The 25,812-nt window shown below is 41.0% G+C and overlaps 1 protein-coding gene across 3 annotated transcripts; it reads right to left on the bottom strand.

The window, feature by feature from the left end:
- hnrpkl (heterogeneous nuclear ribonucleoprotein K, like) lies at window positions 1-25,812 on the bottom strand. Of its 3 annotated transcripts, none has more exons than XM_083793529.1 (18): window positions 25,596-25,812; window positions 24,057-24,157; window positions 21,225-21,322; window positions 20,012-20,068; window positions 17,190-17,233; window positions 14,747-14,819; window positions 13,676-13,789; window positions 13,469-13,597; window positions 12,857-13,044; window positions 11,577-11,696; window positions 10,862-10,915; window positions 8,430-8,469; window positions 7,277-7,292; window positions 7,050-7,082; window positions 6,851-6,918; window positions 3,984-4,153; window positions 2,175-2,212; window positions 1-1,835 (listed from the first exon to the last, which is right to left on the bottom strand). In XM_083793529.1, exons 2-18 carry the CDS (start codon window positions 24,115-24,117, stop codon window positions 1,831-1,833), a joined length of 1,308 nt encoding a protein of 435 aa, XP_083649655.1. In that variant the 5' UTR covers window positions 24,118-24,157; window positions 25,596-25,812; the 3' UTR covers window positions 1-1,830. The 3 variants fall into 3 exon arrangements, with proteins under 3 accessions (XP_083649655.1, XP_083649656.1, XP_083649657.1); XM_083793530.1 differs by having other exon boundaries at window positions 13,676-13,783; XM_083793531.1 differs by lacking the exon at window positions 2,175-2,212.

Below are 25,812 nucleotides of genomic sequence, written 5' to 3'. Positions count from 1 at the left end.
ATGATTTAATTATGCATACATTAAAGCAAGTCTATCTCACTGAGTGGAAGAGTGGAAACAAGAAATCCAGAGAACAGAAATATTGACAGAGCTAAACCTTTTTGGCCCCACCTGTCTTTTGCCAAAGTAAAATCTGAGCCAATGTTAAAATTCTGAAAATAATTCAGTCCATGGGCCAGACAGTTGCCACCAGAGGAGACCTAATTTCAATGAGGGCAATTTATATATATATATTTAAAAAAATAAAAAATAAAAAAAACCTAATAAATAAAGATATAGATTTTAGAAATAAGTGGCAAAACACATTGCGGAAACGAATCAAAACGAACATGCATGAAAACATTCCAAATGAAATATGTACCCACATCAATAATACACAACATTGTATCTTTTTTATGGGGAAGCCTCAGGGCCGCTTGTTTCTTTTTTTAACAGTACATTTCTATGAATATTTTGGTGTATCCCATGACGTTACCTACCCTCATAGTCATTTGAAATACTGGTGCTTATGCTATTTTAGGCACTGCTCCAGAACAAAAACACAAAAATCTGAAAAGCATAGATTTGGTATCATTTTAAAGATTTGAATCTTTGTTTCTGTACAAACCCTGTCAATGTCTGACTTCCGTCAGACAAACAGCGGTCACCAGAGCTCTTCAAACAGTGGTCACCAGAGCTCACAGTGGCCATTTCCAGCACCTATGCTTTCCCACTCTTCCACCGTCCTAGACAGAGCTTGGGTTTGACGTCACACAGTGTTCACTAAAGCTCTTCAAAGAGTTCGAGTGACCATTCTGTGACTTTGAATAGCTCTAGTAACCAATGTATTTGTCTGAGACTCAAATTGGGCTTTAATGTAAGTCTAAACTTTAGATGATGAGACTTGCTTTTGAAAAGTTGCATACAATTAAAAGTGCATAAAATGGTGTACAAAATGTATAAGCACAGAGTCTAAATATTACTTTTTATGGAGGATTGATAACTTACTGAGACAAAACTATAACTCTGCAATGGCTATCATACAAAAATACCATCTGCAGATGTTTAACTTTTCAAAATGTTCTTACTAGATTTGATCACCTTGGATGCAACCAAAAAGTGACATTTTAGGATCTGGCCCATGGACAACCTGTATATATACATTTTTAGACAGCTCATCTTTCAAAGAAAAACCCCAAAACACCCAAGAAATTCTTAGTTCCTCCTATGTCCTTTGGCTGCATTTCTCCAAAGTGAGGTCCAACCTCGCACAGTCTTCGGCAACAGTGGATGTAGGATGTTTGGCTAAATTAAATTATGATGGCTTCCGTTAACTTTTTTCTTTACGGTATGCATCTCGTTTTGGAGAACGGCACCAAAGCATTTGAGAAAACTGTAAAATCCATAAAATGTTCCTTACAAAACATAATTACATTCTGCATGCTGTACTGAAAAGGGGAAAACTCACAAGACTGAAGTTATCACACAGATTTGTTTTACTCTAATTACAGTACAAGGATCCATAAAAATAATCACCAGCACAGAAACAAAATGCTATTCAGTCATGGTTTGTTCATTTTCCAAAACATCTCTAAATAAAATAATGTATTACATGAAGGTTTATGCTGTGTGTGTGTTGTGTGTGTGGTGTGGTGTGGTGTGTTGCGTTGTGTGTGTGTGTGTGTGTGTGTGTGTGTGTGTGTGTGTGTGTGTGTGTGTGTGTGTGTGGTGGGGACACATCTACCCAAAGCAGAGGAATGTTGGCTCTGAAGAATAGAAGGATCAAACAGGTATGGCAGTATGGCTTCACTCTCCTCTTCCTCCTCTAGAAGAATCGACCAGAGTATTGCTTCACACTGAAACAAAGTCAGAACAAGTATGCTTTAAATTAGGGCCCGACCAAGTACAGACCTTTGGGTCCAATACCGTTCCGGAGTCCACCGATTACTGATATTTATTTTGAAAAAAAAAAATATCTTTTTATATTGTAAAAAAATTAAAAGGAAGTGTAAGTGATATTTTTTTTAAGTGATATTTTTTTGGTTGAAACAAAATGTTTTTTGTTAGAAGGTTAAAGGGCAAGACAATGTATGTAGTTACTTATGATGTAACAACAAAGATGGGCAAGAAAAGAAAAAATAATGTCTCCATTGACTAAAAATGGATAATTCAAAATATGCTCCTCGTTGACTTACATTGTACGGCAAGACCACTCTGCTGGCTCTTTTTCAGCCTGTAAACGAATGCAAACAAAGCTGATTCTGACAGTATCAAACATCACCAAACCCAGTACTGTTTTATAAAAATGTCAACTTCCTGTTGATTTTACCGTTTTTATTAGGAAGGAAAACCCGGACTGGATGTTCAAATAATGAAATGGTCTTGCCATACAATGTAAGTCGATGACGGAAAAGAAAAAAGTGAGAAAATGAGAGAAATCTCTCTCCCCTTACATTCCCCACGGATCTTATGCAAGAGTATGAATGTCACTTATTTTGAATTAAACACAGATGCTTTCCCAGTTTTAATGGGTTAAGTGCACGTTACTAGCAACATGACCTGTACCAGTTACTGGGACAATAGCACACACCAAGATGCAGGCTTACAGTACATAATACCAGCACTCACATAGTATCCTGGAAGGATTCAAGCTTTATTTTGTTTCCCCCAGCAGCAAACAACAACAGCAAGGACGTTTCATAATTTTGCTGTTGCATATGTAGTTTTTGAGTGTTGCAACCACTCCAAGGTACAGCAATGTCCGTGTTCACCTATGTGCCTAAGTGTTGGTTAATGAGCACCAGTAGGGGCGCTGTTGTGCCAGAAACAGAGAGGGATAGTGCTGCACTGTTGCCTGCTAATATATGTGAGAGAGAGAGAGAGAGGTGGTGGGGGGGGGGGGGGGGGGGGGGGGGTTGCACCACTTTTTAACATTCTAAGAGATATATTTTTTTCCATTATCGTTCTTAGAATGTTAAAAATCTGAGTCTGTCTTTATAGAGGGGTCCTAGAGACCTGCACAGGTTATGTTTTGTCTTTAATGTAGATCCTGATGGATCCCATATACTTAATATTGACACTGTTATTTTTGTGTGATTATATATTTATTTGTTTACCGTTTGTGTAATAAGTACCATGCTTCTTTTAGTAGAAAAAACTATGTATGTAACAGCAAAATGATGATGTCTTGTATGAGGTAAACTGAGATAACTTGAGGTGCACCCGGACCGCTATGTGCGTGACACAGGTCCTCTTTATAAGTGACACCTACACCTAGTGTTCTCTAGATTTACGCTGAAGAAGGCTCTCGGGCCGAAACGTCCTTACTGCTGTTTGCTGCTGGGGGGAACAAAATAAAGCTTTAATCCTTCCAGGATACTACGTGAGTGCTGGTATTATTTTCTTTAAGACTGTATCTTCCAGAACCGTGCACCCGTGACATTATGACGTGGAAATACTCAACCGAGTGCTTGCTTTTGCCTTCTTCTTCAAGGCTTACAGTACATGACATCCCATTGTGATTTCAATTTGATGGCCGCTTTCATGTCAATCATGTCACTGATTTTAAGCGCATGTATGTTTTGGCAATGACTAAAAGATATAGAAAGATATGAGACTTGAGAATAGTACTAAAATAGCACTGAATGTTTACTTTCTGAATGGATGTGAATGCATTAAAAACTAAACATACAAAAACAAATCTATGTTTTTATAATCTAGATTTATTCTAATCTATCTATTTGAAATAAATAACTCTTTGGGTGTGTTAAATCAGTGGTCCACAAACATTCTCCAACTGACTCAGGCATTCCAATAAAGTGTAAGGGACCCCCATTACAGAAATATGTCAAGATTTAGCCCCTAAAGAACTCCCTGGGGGTCCCCGGACCCCAGTGTATTAAATAACTCACTCATATTACAAGATTAGAAAAATGCTGCAGCTGGAATAAAACAGAGCGTAGAAAAGGCATCAATTCAACACTGTAAAGTATTAAAACACATGCCTGTTCTGTAGCAGATACTGGGCGTTCTGGATCTGGTCCTGGGTTCCTGTGATGGTGATGATGCGGTCCTCGGAGCCCTCTAGTGGCTCGTCGATCTTGATGGATGCCCCCGACTCATGGCGGATCTGCTTGATCCTCTGTCCTCCCTTGCCGATGATAGAGCCTGCCAGCTGGCCAACAGCAAGCCAGGGGAAAATACAGTTAGATTACTTTCCCGGCTTAGCCTATAGTTTGTCATTTTATACTTTGGCTACTCAAAAATAGCAGATATAGCGGATGGCACAAATTATGCAAGAATAGGTGAAAATGATACACCAAACTTTCACATAAATCACTATAATATGGCAATTTAAGTTAACATTTGACTAAAATGCAATCCAATCCAATCTACTTTATTTATATAGCACATTTCAGGTTTACAAAGTGCTGCACAGAAAGTTAAAAGCTAAATACACTATAAAGCTAAAACCAAAGACACCAACAAACCACACAGTAGAAAAAGGACACGTTACAACAAACCACAGAAAAACACAGAACTTCCAAACGGAATTAAAAGCCAATGTGTACAGGTGGGTCTTAAGGCGAGATTTAAGTCTCGATGGTGGGGGCCAGTTTCACATGGGAAGAAAGGGAGCTCATTCCACAGTTTGGGGGCTATGACAGAAAATGCTCGGTCACCTCTGGTCGTTAAACGTGCCTTTTTTGTGACCTGGAGATTCAACTGGCCAGCAGAACACAATGACCTTGAGGGAGTGTAAACCTCTATAAGGTCACAGAGATACTGAGGCGCAAGACCGTTCAGTGATTTAAAGACAAACAATAAAATCTTGAAATAAACTCTAAAACGGACGGGGAGCCAAAACAGGGGTAATATGGTCGTTGCATTGCAGTAGTCTAAACGAGTGGAGATAAAAAGCGTGAATGACACGTTCAAAATCGAAAGCAGACTTGATTTTGACAAGCAGCCTCAGGTGATAAAAGCTGGAACTAACCACAGCGTTTACCTGTTTGTCCAGTTTGAGTGCAGGATCGAGCCCTGGGGGACTAATTTAACTGAGAAATGTCAGAATGAGGGCAGAATCCCTAAAATGCAGAATGACTAAAATGCAGATCTACATGTTCACAATGAGTCATTGTGATGCGCTGTGAGCCAGGATATTTTCACTGCTACACGACATACCATGAAGTAGAATAGGGTTTAAGTGGTTAACCATACACTGACACGAAAACGCGTATTCAGGGCGGAGTCACCACCCCCAGGGTAAGTTGTGATTTGCTCTCGTTCACTGCAATGCAATTTGCGGCATTTCCAAAACAATATTGCGCAGAGTAGCGATTATCAAACGTATTTGCAATGCCATACGTTGAAAGATCTGTTGCCCGTGTACAAGGCACGTTAACTCCGCAAGTTAGATATTATCGGCATAGATGTTTGTCCGTATGTGATTAAGGATTGGAAAAAGTTGCATTGGCAGCCATAGAAAATTCTGCCCAGGGTAAAAAAACGGATGTGACGTTTTTGGGCGTTCCTGTCTTGTTTCGTGTCAGTGTATCATTCAACTCAATGCATCAACAATGGAAGGTTGAAATCAATGACAGGGCGCCTGTCGACAGCTGCAATCTTGAAAACAATCATCTAGATCAGGGGTTCTCATCCTTTTTGGCTGGGGACACCAGGAAATGCTTCAGCCATGTCTAGCGACCTACCCCGCACCGCAAAACAAATTGGCAGCTACAATAACCTTAATAATAGAGAAAATATACAAAAATACTGAGACCAGATATAATCGCCGGGTTGCACTCGGGATGAAGTGTGTGTGTGCAGAGGTATTAAAAGAATTACATTCCACAACACTGAAATGTCTGCTGTAGTGCACCATCAATGAATTATGAGAAACAATTTGAAAATGAGTCTGTGGTTATGCAAAAAAAAGGAGAAAATACTAGAGTCACCGTATAAGATCAGGAATGTGAACGTAACACTGTAACCTGAGCCCATTCCTGAACCACAAGCTGACAGCAGCACATAGCCTCACAACCAATAGGAGGGGATGGTGTTCCAAAAGCACAGGGATATAGTCAGAATTGGCCAAACTTTAGAATATTCCTTACACTGCTGAATGTATAGAAAATATCGTTGTATGCAGTAAAACACAGCGGAAGTCTATTTCGCTATATCACTGGCGGCCACAGATGGTGCTGAGAAATGCACTCTTACGCACATTCAATTTAGTGTGTCTATAACATTCATTTATTTTTCAAATCAATGGTCGTTGACAGCATCAGTTCAAACTAATCTATGCATTTAGTAGTACAAAAGAGATCCTCATTCTGAGAAAGGCTTGAAACTTCACCTTGGTCTTGGTGGCAACTTAAAACACGGGTGTGGACTCTGTTGTTCTCCTTTTAGTCTTGGCTTCTGTCCAGCATCTGGCATATTTTCTTTTGGATATGTGCGCTGTGTTTACTTTTTTGCATTCAGTAGTACAACAATATGAGCAGTAACTCCTTCCGTGACGATAATGCCTTTATATTGAACAAGCCTACCTCAGCAAATCGATTTCAGTGCGTGTCACATCCGTCACTGCACCCAATCAGCAAGACAACATGGGTAACTGCAGTTCTGACGGAGTCATGCGTTGGTAACTCTCCTTCAGACATGCACGTGTGACCACGCGGTCCGTACCCGTATACTTGATTGTGCGTTCGCAGTGCACATAATTGAAAAGAACTGATCTACAAGCCCACAACGTGATGTGGTGCGACACGTTGTGGGCTTGTAGATCGTCTATTTTAGATGTGTTACACAACTACAATCAGGCATAAAGCAAACATTTTCAGCAGAATATGTTAATTGCCAAACTTACATCTTTAGGTATGGTGACTTGTGTTGTAATGACGGGGCCTCCTATGTCACTGTATGAGCCTCTGCCACCTGGAAGGAGATAAATCCATGAGGGTGTAAATGAGCTAGTGACATAACACCAATATTACCTTCAAAGATCATTAAAAAGTTTTAAAAAATAAACAAATGACAATATCAAACTGATATTGTATAATACTCACCAGACTGGAAATGGTCCCAGGAAGAGTTGTTGTCTTTCGAAACAGAAGGGACAAAAAAATAAAAAAATAAAGATACGGGAATTTCAAGCATTACAGTACAAGACAACCGCTGTTAAAACCTCTTGAACCCTAGCATCCCTGTTATGGGGCTAATATTTGGCAAACAGTAGAGATCTACAAAGATCAGCAAAGATATTTTAGAGTTCAAGTCGACTGTAAAGACTCACCATATCCACTGCTGCTCTGTATTTCAGAAGCCATGAGAGAGAGAAGAAAAATCATATGTAAAAACAAAAAAACATGCCATTATAATTACCTGTCAAAACCTGAATGGGGTACTACTCATATTAAACTTTTATTGATTAATATAAAAATAAATATTGCTAATCAATAATATAATAAATCAATTAATAATGAGCCCATATCATTACATAATAAAAAATAAAATAAAAAATAAAACAAATAGTGAAGATGGCCAATCTATAAGCTCTTAGACGTGTATGTGTAGAGCTAGATTGGCTCTCTGCACTATTTTTGCACGACACCGTTGTGCGAGTATATTATAATTATAGACAGAAATTACAAATGGAATTACAACATATAACATATTCGATTAAATGGAACAACTGTCGAGAGAACAATCACTAATAATAGTTGCATCCCTACTAGACAATGTGTTACTATAATTTGGGGCCTGGACTCAGATGACAAACACTCATTTGTAGACAGAAGCTGAAAGGTCTCTATTCAGGGATTGTTTTGGTTTCACCTCAAATTCATTTGCAAATCCAGCGTCTCTCCAGACTGCGTACACTGCTGCTCCTTGGTAACCAAGGAGACAACTGTTGCCAGGCAACGACAGGCCTAGGCCACTACGTTTGCCTGATGAAAAGGACCAGTGTCCAAAGCCACTGGGCTTCAGCTACGCCATCAAAATAATTCCACGCCATCATTTGTGAACACATATGTTACGAACAGCTATCAGCTACAAAAGTGTTCTGATGCCTTGAAATGTACAGTAGATCTGTGGAGTTTCTCAAATATTTTCATGTCAAGGATGACCAATTTGGCTGCAGACCCCAATCTGAAAAGATTGTGTGATCACCATAAGAGTGGAATTGTGACCAAAATTATTCCCGCCTCCCCTTTTTCTTTTACAGCACTACAATCTCACAGTCGCATCACAATGCGTTGTGAGCTTGTAGATACCGGTAGTCTATTTTCGAATTGTCTAAAACTTGAGACTTAAGGGTTTAACCGTTCCTCATTTCGCTGGGAATCCCCTGAATCAGTCCCTCAAGGACCCCTGGGGGTCACAAAACCCCACATTGAGAATCAGTACAGTTGATTATACAGTAGATGAATACAGAATGCACTCACCATGCTATCATAACGGTCTCCTGGCCGGCCTCTTCTGTCACTACGGAAAGATATAAAGGATAATTTATGCTTCAGAGTGGCATGAGACACGGATACGTTTTCAGCTGGAAAAAGCTGATAAAATACAGATTTTATTGCAGGGGGTCACAAAACACTATTTTGCCAAACCATACATTAGGCTTAAGGGGGAAGGACATTATTACTGAGTGATTTCGATACTCAAGACATACACCTGCAAGGGGCCATTTGGAACCCCCCCAGCTCGATAACCATAACTGTTGTCTGCAACAACTTGGCCTTCAAGTATATCAGTGCAGTTAAGCAAACAGAATTGGAATGAAGGCCTGTAAAATGTGTCATGCAATGGAAAAACACAATTGAGAACACAAGCAGGTTTTCTCAAGGGACCTGAGAGTCTAGAGAGTAGAGCCACTACTTCTTTGCCTAGGAAGGAGCCAGTTGACATGGTTCAAGCATCCTGGTTGCCCCTTTGGAAGGTTTTCCAGGCACACCCAGCTGGAAGGATATATATTTTCTTTTCATGAAATACTTGAAATGCTTCTGAAGTGTTCATACATCTTAACCACTTTCAATCTCATACCTATTTTTGGCCATTTCATTTCATAATGTGTGGCTGCATGTGTCTGTGTGTATGTGAAGCAGGGCGTTCCTGAAAAAGAGAATTTGTTCTCAGCAAACCTCCCCCGGGCAAATAAGGTAAAAAACGTTATGGTTATATAACTATGGTTGGGACTGGCACGCTGCGAAAATGCTGCTGCATGAAAAACACTGAGCCGGTTTGGTGCCATCTGATGTTCTTGAATCATAGGCTAGAATACAGATGTAGAGATGACAGTACAATATAGAGACGGATGAATGGGAAAACACTGCATTTGGCAGTAACAACTTTGAAGCGTTGTGGGCATACATCTGTGGATATCCTTTTTATTCATTCATTTCAAATGACAAATATTTTTGTGTGCATTGGAGAATTGTGAACATTTGTGGCTTTCCATTTCCCCTCATAATATCACGTCAACCTCTGCTACAACGAATATTCCATATTCGAACGAATTTTCGAGTCAAAAGAATAAATGAATAACTGAATATATAAAATTAAGGTTAGATTGTTTTTTTTTATAATAAAAATGCTGTGCAAGTTCTCGCGAGACTCTGGGCCACGTAACATTAATCGGCGGCTTGTCTCGTGAGATCACAGAACCCTCAGTCAGAGGCAGAGAGGAGCACCCAGCTGCTACCGAGCTGCAGCAGGAAGCTTTTTAATCATACGACGGAGAGCCGAGTTAAAAGTTAAAATGCGTCGTTAATGCAATGCGTTGTGAGCTTGTAGATTACTTATATTTGCCACGCGACATGCCTACACCGGCATACAATGAAGAATAAATCAGCTGCCTCACACGGTCGCCGCTCCACTCTGCCTGCCTGTTGTTAACACCATGGGGCCACACAGACCACAGTGACATGGAAGCCTTGGAGGAGTCGCTAGGCAGTTTTGACTTTAACTTGCTCCGCATGAAGCACAAGAAAAATGTCTGAAGTTTTACGGGAGAATGCATGCGTTGTGTTCCGACTCGGTTTTCAGCAGCGCCAATGTGCAGAGAGAGAGAGAGAGAGAGAGAGCTGCGCCAGCAATGCCATCTTAAGTTAATTGTTTTACATTAAATGCAATGTTAATGTTTACACAATTGAAAACATTCATCACATCGCGCACAACATATTAACGTTGCTGGCGAAAGATTAACAGCGTGAGCCAACATTTCTTATAATGGAAGTCTGCGAGCGGGGAAACCGGATATGAAAACATGGTAATCTGCCCAATTCTGGCTGGCACAGCCGACTACCCTCTATCGCCACACGCTGGTAGTTAACTTATTAGGAAATTGGGCCACTTCCTTCACAGGTTTTTACCAATGATGCCAATTAAGGTCGTGTTCCATTCTGTTCGAATGGAGTGCTGATATTGTGCATATTGGCTCACTGCAAACACTCTGCTACACCGTTGGGTCTCAAAACTACAGTGCTACACTAAATGGAACAGTGTTTTCATTAGAATCAACACCTGTGAATGAAGTAAGGAAGGGGCCCCATTTCATTCCAATATGGCTGCTGTGCATCGAGCCCATTGTTTATATTGGAGCACCAAGCCGGATGCATCGTAGAGGACTCCAAACCACTGTGGTGGTTGACCCTTGCACTGCCCGGACACCCACACTTGTTTCTATATAAGTAATGCTACAGTAATACTGTACATTTGTGATTCTTGCACACAAAGAAATTGCACAAATATGTACTTTTCTCGACAATAATATATTTAATGTTTAAATAATTAAATACGACTGACTCTTCTTTGTGCATTTGTGGTTATTCAGATGATCTCTATACATAATAATGCAAGTGAAACCTGTACTCACTTTGGTCTGTCATCCATGCTGCCATGATAGCTGCTGTGGGAGAACCGATCCCCTCTGAAAGACCAGGAAAATGACAAATCGGAAAATGTGCAATACTAATTGATGTAAAAATGTTACAATGTATAAACACCACCACAAATAATGACTTAAAATGAATTAACAACTTAAGGCCTATATCCTTTGTTGTGCAATTAATTGCAAAACTAGCACGTCTACAAGCTCACAACGTGAGATAGCATTTCTGTTGGCTTAGATAGCATTTGACAGACTTATAGCATGTCATGTAGACAGCACTATAATTGTATTGTATATAGCACGCCATAGTACATATGTATAGCATAGTAGTAAATATGTATAGTTTATATGTATAGTGTATGTATAGTTTCATTATATAGATATTCCACTGTTACTTTCTTAGCTTACGCATGTTTCATGATAAATGCTTTTATGTGATGTATTCCCATGCTTTTGTTCTTGCTTAAATGTAAGTCGCTCTGGATTAAGAGCGTCTGCTAAATGCCAAAATTGTAAATTGTGTGCTTGTAGATCTTCTATTATCAGCTATATCAGTGGTTCCGAAACATTTTAGCCTGTGACCCATAAGATAAATTTGGTGTTTGCACGGGATCCTAACTTATAAAAAGATAAAGGGATTCATAAAAATGAGTTTGACCCATATTTTCAACTTTTTTATAAAGTGACAGCCAGCGCTCACCCTCCTCTAGGTGGCGGTGGTGGGGGGAGAGGCAGATTACGTGCCCTGCTGCCCCCTCGAAGGCCTCTGCTCAGTGGGGGTGGAGGGCCACGCCGGGGGCTCATGTCATCATAGTCCCTCCTGGAAAGCAGTGGTTAGTTTGACAGCACATTTTGATCATTTCACTTAGTTTTAGTCAGTCTTTTGAATGTAATTCTGTAAGTTTTAGTAATATCTGAAATGTTTTAGTGTTAAGGGCTTTTCAAAGGTGAAGCGAGGAACGCACACGTTGTTGCCTGGATCAACGAGAGGTCTGCTACAGGTCTTCTCAAGAAGGGCGCAACAACGCAAGCGTAAAAAAAGCTAGGTCTGGTGAGTCGCGGGCGTGTGCACGAAACGAGCAAGCGCGCAACAAATTCACGGGACCGCGCTCACGTAAATACGTTTTTCTGTTAGCTTCTCCGTGCAAACGGAGAACTACAACATGGCAAGCGATCACACGGCGGTCAGCGGAAACGCTATAAGGACACCCTAAAGGCCAGCCTCAAGAGCTGCGGTCTAGATCCTTAGACCTGGGAGGCCGATGCCCAACACCGCTGGCGCTCTGCAGTCAGACATGGAGTAGAGGAGTCTGAAAAGCGTCGCATCCAGGAAGCCAAACTGAAGCATCAGCTCCGAAAGACCAGAGCCAATTCCTCCCTCTTACCCAGCCAGCCCCCAGTCAAATGCCCTCACTGCAATAGGACATTCAGTGCACGGACCGGCCTCATCCGCCATCTTCACACCCACAAGACGCGAAGTCAATTGGTCATCTTCGCTTGCGAAGGACGAACATGATCTCCGTGCAAAAACGCAGGTATCTTTGAAAATGAACTATAGGCGTGTCAAATCGTTTCACGTTTGAAAGGCCCTTTAGTCTAGTTTTAGTCGACTAAATGTCATAAGATTTGAGTCTACTAAATCTACAGTTGATTTTGTCGACTAAAATGCGTTTTTGGCAGGCCTTGAAGGCTTGGTTGCATGCTGAAAATAGCCGATCTTGTCATTATCTTATCGATGCGACACGAGTGTGTAGATCTGTTATTTTCAGCATGCAACCAAGCATAAAATGACTTGTCTTTTAGTTCTACTGGAACTATTTTCCACTAGTCTACTCCACTAGTAGTCTACCGGTAGTTATAATTTGTTGACGAAATTGTCAGTATATTTAGTCTCAGTTTTAGTCATTGTAGCTTAGTTTTTATTTCGTTTTTATTCAGTTTGTCAGTGAAAACAAAATTGTTTTAGACGACGAAATCTACCTGGAAGGTGCCATAGGTCTGCCGCCACGACTGGGGGGCAGGCGCTCAAAGCCCCCACGCCCGCGCATCGGGAAACCTCCTATAGGGCGCCGTCCTCTCTCCTCGAACATCATGGTGAAACCGCCATAGTCGTACGTCTCGTCGTAAAAATTGGGATCGTACGGCTGGGCACGGCCTTTGATCGGAGCCTAGGGTTATGGAGGGGAGAAAAATGCAACTTCAAAAGAAAAGTACGAGATTTGTTGAAGGTCTTAAGCACTGATCCAAAGCAAACACAGCAGAACAAAACGGCATCTAAAATAACATCATAGTAGGGCGCGGGGCGATATGACTTCGAATCAATATCACGGTTATTTCAAACTTTTGGCTCAATTCCGATTAATGAATGATTTTTTTTTACTTATTAACTATACTATACTTAATTTTAATCATTTAACTAAGTATAATACAGAGTTAAGTGGTTAATTAGACTAATCGATTTAGTAAGTTATAAAAAATTAAAAAAAGACAGTCCGTTATTGGTTAACAACAATATGGCAGCATATTATTGGTTCTAAATGTCAGTGTCAGTTATGCTCTTGTTTTCAGCGGACCTCAGGGTTGAAATCTCACCTCTGACACCAACTCCAGGATGACTTTAATACACTCAACAACTCGCTCCGGTTTCCCTCCTACCAAGACCACTCTGTCTGTTGAGTGAGGACAGCACTCCTGGAACAGCTTGATGGTGGTCTGGGTGTTCTACAGGAAGAAAACGGCATTACAAGCAAACTCATGGTGAAGAGCAACTTGACAGAACATGCAGCAGCATGGTCTTACCTCTCTCAGCTCCTTTATCTTGGCACCTTTTACCCCAATGATACCCCCAGCCAAGCTCTGATGGACCAGCAGTCGCAGCTCGCAATCGAAATCCATCCCATTGTAATGCTGGTACTTCACAAAGAGTGGTAAATTAGTGAGATCATAGGACTTTTGGGATTATAAACAACAGTAGTTTTATGCACATTTTTTTATCTTGAAATGTCTGAATGCCACTTATTCTGTAGTGATGCTTTTTGTCATTATGTCAGTCAGTATATGCAACTTTGAAACCCAGGTGCCGGTTTGGTCCAAATTAAAGCCATAATCATGTGGGATACTCTCAGTCAAGGTGATGGTAGGCAGTCTTGGGAAAGCAGAATGACAGTGCACAGAGTTTCCCCACAAGTGTAATTAGAAGTAGGGGTGGGTGATATGGATATCACAATTTTTTTTTAAGCAGTATCACAATTGAGTCAATATTATCGCGATATTTCTTCATGCCGTTTATATGGTCATTTTAACATAACTTAAAGTAACAGTACAACCTCCTACAAGGTAACAAAAACTAAAAGAAAACTGAGTAACAGACCATTTTAGACCAAAATACTTTTTTGGCGAACGAAACCTATAGAAATATAAATCAACATATACAACTGCAAATCATCAAATCACAATAGATATGATATCTATGAAAAGGCATATCGTGGAGACATTGTATCATCTCTATAACCATATCACCCACCCCTAATTAGAAGGCAGGTGGGCTAAAGTCAGCAGAACTAGAAATCTGTACCGGTGAGTACAGACTCCGTTCAAACTTAATGTTGTTCATGAACAGTCCAATTTCCAGACATCCTGATTGAAAGAAACTTTTCCCAGCCAGCCTCATTCAGTGTGCAGCCCAATCAGCAACCAGTCAGGCTGTACAAAATATTTTTAGGACAAAAGACCATGTAATAATATACCTTTCACCTGACTGAAGAAATAAAATGTGTGATACATGTGAATGGAAGCCCAACTATAGAGGTGTAGGGTTGTGTTAATTGCTCAGTTAGTTCATGCATGCGTGAAACTAACGAAGTGCACTACCTCCTCCAGAGTAGGGATGATCTTGAGAAGAATCTCTCCAATGGTGTCAATATTGGCACTCACACTAAGGATCCTGTCAGGAATATTTGGGCCAAAAAGAATTAAGGCATGAAGAGAAGGAAGACAAACACGTACAAAAGTAAAGAAAAGCTCGCTATAAGATGAGTGAGAGGCAGTTCAACAAAACAGTTATAAAGGAGGGGAAAAAAAGATTTGACAGCAGCATATAGTACAGACTTTCTGGACTTCTCCCCATACTGGGCTGATAAAAACGAGCAGCTGACATGCACTTGGTCTGATCTGATTTCACACTCAACAAAGAAAGAGAGACCTGACGACAGGAGGATGGGCAACTTGAAAAAGACTCAAATTAATGTGTTGCACAAGACTGGCCACACAGAGTGCAGAGAGAAAGAATTCTAGAACCATCCCACCACCAGCACTGATTGGGGAAGGGAGAACAAAACAGAATATATTGCCATGACAATCGCGTCACCGGTTCCCCTTCTCATTGTGACAAAGGGTGGGTGGGGTTGGGGTGGGGGGGGGCAGGGGTGAGGAGGTGGGTGGGGCAGTAGAAAAAGAGTACATTAACCACTTTCAACCTGCCATTTCTATTTTTGGCAGGTCATTAAATCTTACAAATCAGGGGGCGTTTAAAAACATTGTCTCCACCAGGCCGAAAGCATGGGGAGAGTATGTTTTGCACTCTGTCCGTGTGTCTGTCTGTGTGTGTCCATCTGTGTACAGCTAATCTTGCATGCACATTCCCACTGGCCCATTCGTGTTTTTACATATAACTACACCAATCTGTGTAAAACTTCACATCTGCTCTTTATAGCGCCACCAGCAGGCCCACTTATGTAAAACACATTTTTTGATATTACTCCTCCAGATTTTATCCAAATCTCATGCAAATCGGTACACATGATATCTATAGTCATGTGATCAAGACAGGTCTGTTTTATTTCTCATATTCCATCCCGATTGTCTAAGATTGGCTTCCAAAGTTTTCAGGAGTGGCCCATTTTGTACAAAATGCAGCAAATCATTAACAGTGTCAGTGTGAAACTGCACGCATATTCCCACCAGACATTTTTCCAAAAACAATCCTATCCTGGTGGAGACCTGTGCTCCGAGGGGCACATTTTATAGTTTATATATATATATATTTTTTTTTTAAACTGTTGTTCATGTCGAGTACATCCACACAAAGTGTATATTATGCGCGATAAAGCGATAAGAACAGGTCATTTCTTGGGGGAAGCTTCCGCACCGCAAATAAAGGCATCAACCTGTATGAATGATGCATCCAAAACAATCATAGTATGAAATGTTTTGGAACGTTTATTCGTCACGCCCCCCAGCGTGTAAAGACCTTCACAAGTAAATAGCCAGTCTATAAGCCCACGTGTTGTGAGTTTATAGATTGGCTATTTTCACTATTCATCGTATATGTATAGGGCTTAAGTGGTTAACAGAGTAGGGGATTTGGGGGGGGAGAGACGGAGAGGAAATGCGAGCCAACCATCTACTTGGTGGGCACAGGAGAGGATAGGAGCAGTGGGGGGGAGGTGGGGCATGAAGGATTTAAGTTAACAGGCAGATCTTATCTGATGTGGGGGGGGGGGGGGGGGGGTGTTGAGAGGAACTAAACAGGAGAGATGCAGCACATAAAGGAAATAAAGAAGACAACAGTGTAATGAGTGACGTAGGGGGGGGGGGGGGTAGAGGGCAGAGCCTCCAGCATTCAGCCAGTGCTTGCGGAGAGTGATGTTGAGAACAGTGGGGTGTGGGGGGGGGAGGGGGCAGGGGTATGGGGAGGGGGCAGGGCACAAAGGTGAGAGCAGGAAGAGATGTATATCTGCTTTCCCCAAGTTTCATGATTACTTAAATTAAATATCACAGCATGTAAAACAAAAATAACATCCACCAGTGTGCTCCTATGCACACAGAATGATTGGTTCTTCAGTGGTTCTTTGGGGGCGGTGCACTGCCGTCATACGAGGAACCTGTATGGTTCTCCACTGGTTCTTCAGCTTAGTTTAGGTGCCTATAATAGACACTGGTCACCTTTAAGATAGATGCTATATAGCATCAAGAGGTTCCCCGATTATGAGCCAAAGAACCATTTTTAGTCATTTAAATCATTCTCTGAATGGTGTAATTGGCTGGATTTGTAGCGGAGTAACAGAATGTCCAAATTAATGGAAATGCTTACAATGTGACGTGGGGGTAAAGAAGACAAGAGAAATCAAATGGAACATACATGTCTCTTAGAAGTGTGTGGGGGTTGGGGGGAGGGGGGGGGGGGCTGGGGGAGGGGTTGGGTATTATATTATCATGTATATAAAAAGTTGAAATGAAACAGAAGGCAGGTTATCAAAGACACGTTGTTTCACTGTTCTAATCAGGCAGTGAGGCAATAACTTGTGGGACATACCGCTCTGGGCCACTGCTGTCAGGGACTGATACACTGGCATTGTACTGCGGTGGTGGTGGTGGTGGTGGAGGTGGTGGTGGTTGGCATTGGGCAGAGGGGCATTCAATCACAAGATTGAGGGCGTGGGGCACAGATTATGGGCGGGGCCAACCGGGAGTGTCAGGTGGGCGGGCGGGCGTTCGGGGGCGGGCGGAGGTTGGGCCAACGTCAAGGTGGGCAACGCAGGAGGGGCATGACGATCCAGTACATGATGGGCAACGGAGGAAGGTGGCCAAAAATAAAAACAAAAGTAAAGGAGAAGGGAAGAGGGGGAGAAGGAATACATTTTAATTGAATGCACGCTGTACTGCATCACTGTACTTTGTCCCAAAAAAAGAAAAGAACTGTAAATGTGGTGAGCGCTTTAAGAACAGCACCAATGAACTGTTGGACAGTCTGTCGAGATAAAAAGATTAATAACAGTGCTGACTCTACCAGACTAATAGGTATTTTAAAACACCCGATTGGTTGTCACACGTGAATGGTCCGCTATACAGGTTTTCAAAGTGAGGGCCATGGGGGGGAGGGGGGGGGGGGCAATTGGAAAGGAGAGGAAAATTAAATAAGTATATTATATATATATATATATATATAATATATATATACACGTCCAAAATAGGGACGTTCAGTTGAAATTTGTTGAACTGGAACAATAATGATATGAATAGAAAAAAGTGTGTGTGTGTGTGTGTGTGTGTGTGTGTGTGTGTGTGTGTGTAAAACAGAGCTTCTCGTGCACATAGGCCTGATCCTTTTCCACTTTGCTTCTGTCTCGTCATATATATATGGGCTATGTGATCTATGCCTATATATGCTGATACTGTAGTAATAGCTATTTTCAACTTGTAAAAGCTGAAATGCTTTTATTGTGAAGGCAAACGTTTCACAACGTCTCACAAAATAGCCGATCTACAAGCTCACGTGTTGCGGAATGCGACGTGTTGTGAGCTTACAGATCAACTATTTTCAGCACGCAACACATCATACGACGAAGCACAAGTCAGGCTTCACTTGATAGCTGTGTTTTGTTAGCCGAGGCGTCGTTACACAGCGCTCCTCGACGCAAAAATAATATGCTATGGGAAGCTAGTTTTCGGTGGCAGCGTGGCGCTGTCACATTGTGTTTAATCAAACATCAAGTTTACCTCAGTGTTTTGGGACGGGACATGACGACATGTTCTACTTCTGTGTCTTGGATCAGCGCGAGCAGAGCGCACATCATCATAGAGTTGTCACTCTGAGCTGCGCGCATCAGAGTGTGATTACGTTTAATTTGCTGTCAGGAGGCGGGACAGATTGGTGTTTTTTTAGCTACATATTAAGGCCTGTTTAGGGTGTGTTTTAGCTGACTAGAAGACTCCTAGAAGACTTCTATGGAAATCTGGGACACTGTTAAACAAAGTGAACTGTCAGAGACTGACGTTCACACATGTTCAGGGACAACACTGCGGGTCAAGACTGTGCACATGCGTTAACATATTTTAAGTTAACGCAATTAATTAACACTGTTAATTTTGACAGCATATATACACACACACACACACACACACACACACACACATTTCTTTCCCTATTCAAATTCAGTTCAGATCATTATTGCGCCAGTTCAACAAATTTCAACTGAACGTCCCTATTTGACAATATTCTGACAAGAAATTGGAATGTTTTCAAAAATAGCAGATCTACAAGCTCACAACACTGAGTCATTTTGCAATATGTGGGCTACAGCCAGAGGCTATGATTATTTGGGGGTCCTTGCTATGGAATGTTAGTGAAACCCTGCACTATAGCAGTGGTTCTCAAAGTAGAGTCCAGTGATCCTGTGGGTTCCTTGACCCTTGCAGGTCTGTAACTCTTGAGTGTACAAATGGAACCAAATGGACCCACTGATGGGCCATTTGGTTCTCTTTGTACACTCACAGTTATGGGGGTCATTGAATTTAACAAATCACACCTGTGTGAAGTGAGGGGCGCTCTTATCATCATACATCATCTCATTCCAGTCAATCAGAATTTGCATCCTCACCTTCGTCTTCAATGTTTTGTGTTACGCAATGTTTGTGTTTACACAATTAACTGTCCATTAATTGTAAATGGCATTTCATGTTTGTGTAGGACAAACAAAGTTTGTTTACACACACACACACACACACACACACGCTGGAAATAGGAGGGGCTATCGCCCCTCAAAAAAAGGAACCCCTGCACTATAGCATATACTCGTCGAGGGTACTGAAATGAAATACAAAAACCGAGAAACACTCCTTTCTTTTGTTTCATACCCACTTCTGATTGAGTGATTTATTTGAACGTTGTGATATAAAAGAGAGAACGATGCAATGCATTCACTGAAATAACACGTCATGCAAAAAAGGGGGAAAAAAACACAATCAGTCAGAGACTCATTTCCATTATGGTCCTTTGGCTTGTACAGAAAGTAACAGACACAATGTTGTCTGTTCATGTGAGCCAAGTAGAAGTAAGGCATTATTTGACTGACAATGGCTATTCTTTAGTTGGACAATAATTGCGAACAAAAATTCCAATTTCCACTCAGATTAATTTCGTGGCTATTGAAATTATCATTCAAAAACATGTATGTGTATGTATGTATGTATGTATATATATATATATATATATATATATATATATATATATATATATATAGAGTCAATGCACAATTTCTTGGAAATTAAACAAAGTAATGTTTTTGGTTTGTATGTTAATGTTTCTTCCTTCAGTGGCAGAGTACCAAAAGTATGGTACTGTATGCGTTTACTCACGTCTGTGCGTAGAGATTTGATGTTCTTGCCACCCTTTCCAATCACAGCACCTGCATTCTGTGGAGAAACAGAGTTTTTATTGCAATATTTTAAGATAATAAAAAGGCATTTGAATCCAGAGGTCTAGGCCTAAAATTAGAGACAGTCATTATTTTACTTTTTATTGGAATTGGCAATTACGCTCAAACCCCCCCACACGAGGGTACTTACATTATGACCTACTTCTGATATACATCTTAAAGTCAGTTGCGAGCCCCTGCTTTTTTCTATGTAGTCTGTTTTAATAGAAGAGACACGAAACTCTAGCAAGTGTCCACAGTGCGTGCAGCTGGTGTGTTCACTCCTGTTGGTTACCATGGATGCCAAAGTTAAGCAGGGTGCATTCTTTGAGCACACTGCATCCAGTGAGTTAAGAGGCCCCCGGCATAGCCACTAAAGCCCTATATAAATGGTAAATTTATATAGCACCTTTATCCAAAGTGCTTTACAATGTGCATTACATTCACACAATCGCATACCAAGAGCGAAGGAAACCAACCTGCTCATCGGGAGCAGTTGGGTTTCAGCGTCTTGCTCAAGGACACTTCAATTTACAATTTACAATTTAGGCATTTAGCAGACGCTCTTAATCCAGAGCGACTTACATTTAAGCAAGAACAAAAGCATGGGAATACATCACATAAAAGCATTTATCATGAAACATGCGTAAGCTAAGAAGGTAACAGTGGAATATCTATATGATGAAACTATACATACACTATACATAATAAACTATACATATTCACTACTATGCTATACATATGTACTATGGCGTGCTATGACTATATACAATACAATTATAGTGCTGTCTACATAACATGCTATAAGTCTGTGTCAAATGCTATCTAAGCCAACAGAAATGCTATCTAAGGGGTTAGGGTAAGTGCTATGGGCCATGATGGAGTCTGAAAAGGTGGGTTTTCAGGCTACTTCAACACTAACCCAGGGGGAGCCTTCTCTGGAACCTTCCTATTTCCAAGTGGCCACTCAGTACTTCGTTGTACGATGAATAACAAAAATAGGAGATCTACTCATATATACATAGATGTGCTATTGTCACTATCTTTCAAAAATCTTGAAACAGATTTTTCCAATTGCACGTTTGTGATCTGAAGAAGTACCAGATTGTCAGGTTGATGTAATTACATGGTCTACTGAATGATGGGAACTTTACTTTGCTCTGAAGCAGCACCCGCAACTCCACCATCTCGTCTGTGTTACGAGAACGCTTGAAAGCCTGCTCCTCGTCCATGTCCTCTGCTGGCCTTTTACCTGACGGACAAAAACATTTGGCTTCAGTACATAATAACAGAACGCTTTGCTAAATATAGCCTAATGCTTACATTTGTTTTGGAATTTGTTTAGGCAAAACTAATGTTTAGCTTATTCAGACATGTCCATCGGACAAAGCAAACAGACATCTTGCAAAGACACACTGGCCAAAACAGCATCCCTGTACAACGAATAGGCATTCCTTAAAGGTTTTATGACATCCAATTTCATTTATTTTTCTTTTTTCTTTTAGGTTTTATGACCTCAATTACACCCAAAAAACCTGAACTTTGAACATTCAGTGGATTTTCTGTGGTCTGAAGTTTTCTTTGGGGTTTGGAAGCCTTTTGAGCTACAATGAAAACAGGCAACACAGTGAAAACAGTGACATCAGCTGGCAAATCCCATTGATATATATGGGATTTGCAGGGTCTTACATCACTTACTGCCGGCAAATCAGAGCACCTGTTTGAGCCAGAAAACCCCAGATCACAGAAAATCTACTGAATGTAAAAAGTTCATGTTTTTTGGGTGCAATTGAGATTAGAAAACCTAAAAAAAAAATAAGAACAATTCCAAAACTTTTTTTTATGTCACAATCCCTTTAATGAAAACAAAACAAATGTACAAAACACATTTACAAACTTCAACTGTCAGAGCTTTTACGAGTGTTAACTCATATGAGCCTCACAGAAGGCACAAAGATTGGCATTTAGAAATGTCATTGAAATTCACAATAAGAAAATTCGAAATTTAAAAAAATTGCAGAGTGTGGTTGCCGCAGTGGCTTACACATGCCCCTCTCACCAATATTGCCAGCCAATTACAATTTCAAGTCAAACCTTAGATCATGTGTAAGTAATTCGGAGGGGATTTAACCCCCAAAATTCATGTTTTTGCGACAAACGGTTACATTTCTCACATTTGCTTTTGGAACTTGGTTGATTGAACCACCCGCGACATGCGATTCAAATTTGGAATGGATCGGACATTCCGTTCGTGATTTATGGCATTTTTGGTAAAATAGGCCCCTCCTACTATCTTCGGACGAGGATTACGGCCGAAGGATACGCACTACCAAAATTCTGCAGTTGGTTGTTTTAATTGGATAGGTCCGGAGATCATGTGTGCCGATTTTTGTGAGATTTGGACAAAATCTGTAGGAGGAGGAGCCAAAAGTGTGTTTTGGAGAAAATTCTAATTTGCAGGAATTTCTTTCTTGACGAAAATGGGCATGGCCTATATGTGGAAATGCATCATGACCCAAGGAATCCATGGAAAAGAAATTTGATTTTACGACTAACGGTTCAAGAGTTATAGGGAAAACGTAAAGTGGGCTGTTATAGCGCCACCATGAGGCCGACTGATGTAATTCCTTTTCAATTAATTTTCATAATTATTATGAACCTCCCTCCCAAGTCTTGTAAATATAGCGCTTACGGTCTCCAATGGAAAAAAAATACTTACATTTAGTCTTCGATTTCCCCATTATAAGTCTATGGAGAACTAATTAATTAATATCAATTAAACTATACAACGGATCTCTTAGCAAAACACAAGCACACGATTCCCGATGAAGCCGGTCAATTTGACATATGTGTGTCGAGTGTGTGCGGCAAAAACTGTGGGAGGAGTAGTGCGGCAAAGTATCGCTCATTTACAATAACAATAGTCTGTTAATAAATCGCATCAAACAGCTGATTATGCCGTCCTTCCCACCCCCGGATCGGTTTTAATCAGAAGCCAGCTTTATCTGGGCAGATATCCAGGCTATCCTACCACATAACACGGGCAGATCTGGTCACAGACCCCAGAACAGCAGTGTCTTGGACATGAGACATGCACAACCATCTGACATGCCCACATGACGCCAGACACAAATTTCCATATAATTTCCAAGTACAGTAATGACAAGAGTATTCACACTGCATCCTAGTCTGTGATTGAGAATGTAATGTAATATTGGTCTATATGGCACTGAATTATAGACAAAAATAATGCCATTCCAACTCCTCATGCTCCTTAAATATTGTGATAACGATGCTATAACATTCCTTTCCTTTAACACTTGAATAAATGTCAAATAGGAGAGATTAGGGCTGCATGATTTAGGGTCAAATTATTTTGCCAGATATTGTAGTTATTATTAGTCTCAATGATTTCTTTGCTGCGCTGTGGACCCACTCATTCTCCCGATTGGTAGAAGTGGAACTGCTGTAATTGGCTTTTAGCAGTATTCAATGTGAATAGGCGAGTGTGCTTGGTGTAATTCCATGGCAAGTTTTTTTACCCCAAATTATATTATTAAACCTCGAAAAAAAAGAGCTCTTCCACGACTTCCACCTTATTATCATGATTGGCTGACACTGCCAATCAAGTCTCAAGTCATCTCATGGAAACACATGAGATGAGCTTTGGAATGCCCTGCCCGTGGAGTATAGGCTTTTAAATCGCTTCTGAAAACACCTCTGTAGACTGTATGTTAAATGTTTTTCCTAAGTGTATAGCTTATGTCAGCTCTGATTGCTTAACTTTATAACTTGTTTTATTTGCCGACAGTCGGTATACCATAATTATTCCCAACCTCCCATCGTATCCCAACCTCCCAGTCTCATGTCGGACACTCTAACCACAAGGCATGTCTGTAAAGCACTTTGTAACTACAGTATAGATGCTATGTATGGAAAAGCTCTATATAAACAAATTCATCGTCATGACATCATCATCACCTTACCATTAGTGTCAGTGTTGCTGAATGTGGTCTCCTCTTCTTGCTGCTCAAGTTCTGTCTCCATCGTCTTGCACCAGCAATGGAATGCAAACACACGCCTCTCCCTGGATTTGATAATGTGTCAGGTAACATTTGGGAGTCAGGATAGAAGACAGGGTACTATAGAGCCTACACACCTTAGGATGCACAAACCAAACTAAATAGGTGAGGACAATTGGCCATATTCAGACAGCAGCCATCTTGCCAGCAAGGTGATACCTAGGTGATACTTCCCATAGACCCATTCAGCCCATTCATCCAAACAGAAATATTCATAGCTAGTATGTAGGCATTTGGTATACAAATTGAGGTACGAGTAAAAAAAAAAATGTGTAAAATTAAAGAGTAATTAAAATTGTACCTGTCATTTTATAATGGACAAATTACTTTTTGGGCAAGTGGGCATGACCTTTGGGCAAGTAGAACATGACCTGCACCTCTGAGACCTTAGTGTCAACCCCATATAGGCCTCATCATCACACAAAGATTTGGTAGCACCCTGTCATGATTCTGAGGACCCCCTGTTGAAGACCCCTAAATAAAACACGGCACATAATAGTATATACACAGGGATTCTGCAGGTTTAAGCAAGTCATGCTTAACTTGACATGCTTAACTTAACGACATGCCTACAAGTGGATATTCTGACAATTCTAGACACAGACACAATAAGCAGCAATCTGAAGGAGAGGGCCTCCAGTGTGATGCTGGTCAATGGCGTGGCCAAATATTTGATCTGCTACACCCTGTTAATTAGCAGCACCACACAAGCCGATGTGCCACAATACTCAAGTCAATCAACAATGAGTTTTCTATTGATGTGCAAGCTATTGTAACTGACCAGCAGTCTAACAACTACACACGCAGTCACGCACTGGTGTGCAGATCAACACCACGCATTTTATTTTATCAAACATTTAACACGTTTAGTAGCTTGACTAGCTTCGTCCAGGACCAGGCGCTAATTCCCGCAAGTTACAGCGCTGGAGCACAGTGCATGCCAGGGCCCAGGGAAGATGTCACAGTCATACTTGCACGTTAAGCATAATCAAACATAAACCCTGCTGTGCATACAATCTAAATACAATGTGACGCCTGACTTCACACTGTGTTAGCTAATAGCTAGCTATGCTAGTTGCAACTTGCTAATGCACAGCTAGCCAGCTGCGAAAATAACCGATGCACAAGCTCACAGCGCGTCCTAGTCTAGTAGTGCGACGCTGTGAGATTGTAGGTCTGATATTTTAGTTATTTCTGAGGGAATTCATTATTTTTTGTATTATTTTATATTAATGACATGCCCACGGGGCGCAGTGGTTAACGTGAAGTTTCTTCACGAGGCGTGTCTGTCTGTCTGCCGTACACGTCGCGACAGCGCATGAACAATATAGCGTTAACATGATATGCACATGTTGTATTATGCTGTGCATGCGGGTAATAAGAAAATTAAACGCACATTAGGAACAAGCAAACGAAACGAATGGTTTATAATGACAAACAAACCTGCAGCAATAAGACCGCGTTCTCCTCCACTATGAAAATGTTAAGTTCTTCTAACCTAGAGACGGACAGTCTTCTGTCTGTGTGTGTGGGAGGGGGGGTCGTTCAATTCGATCAGACGGCGGGTTGTTTGTTTCTACAGCAGCACCGACGATCGGAGCAATAAAAACATCCTCTCTATATCGTCAGTGTGTATCGGCGTTGAGTTGTCGTCAAAAAC

The sequence above is a fragment of the Protomyctophum parallelum genome, assembly GCF_964188405.1.
Source record: "Protomyctophum parallelum genome assembly, chromosome: 21".
NCBI lineage: Eukaryota > Metazoa > Chordata > Actinopteri > Myctophiformes > Myctophidae > Protomyctophum > Protomyctophum parallelum.
This window is presented reverse-complemented; position numbering and strand designations above follow the sequence as displayed.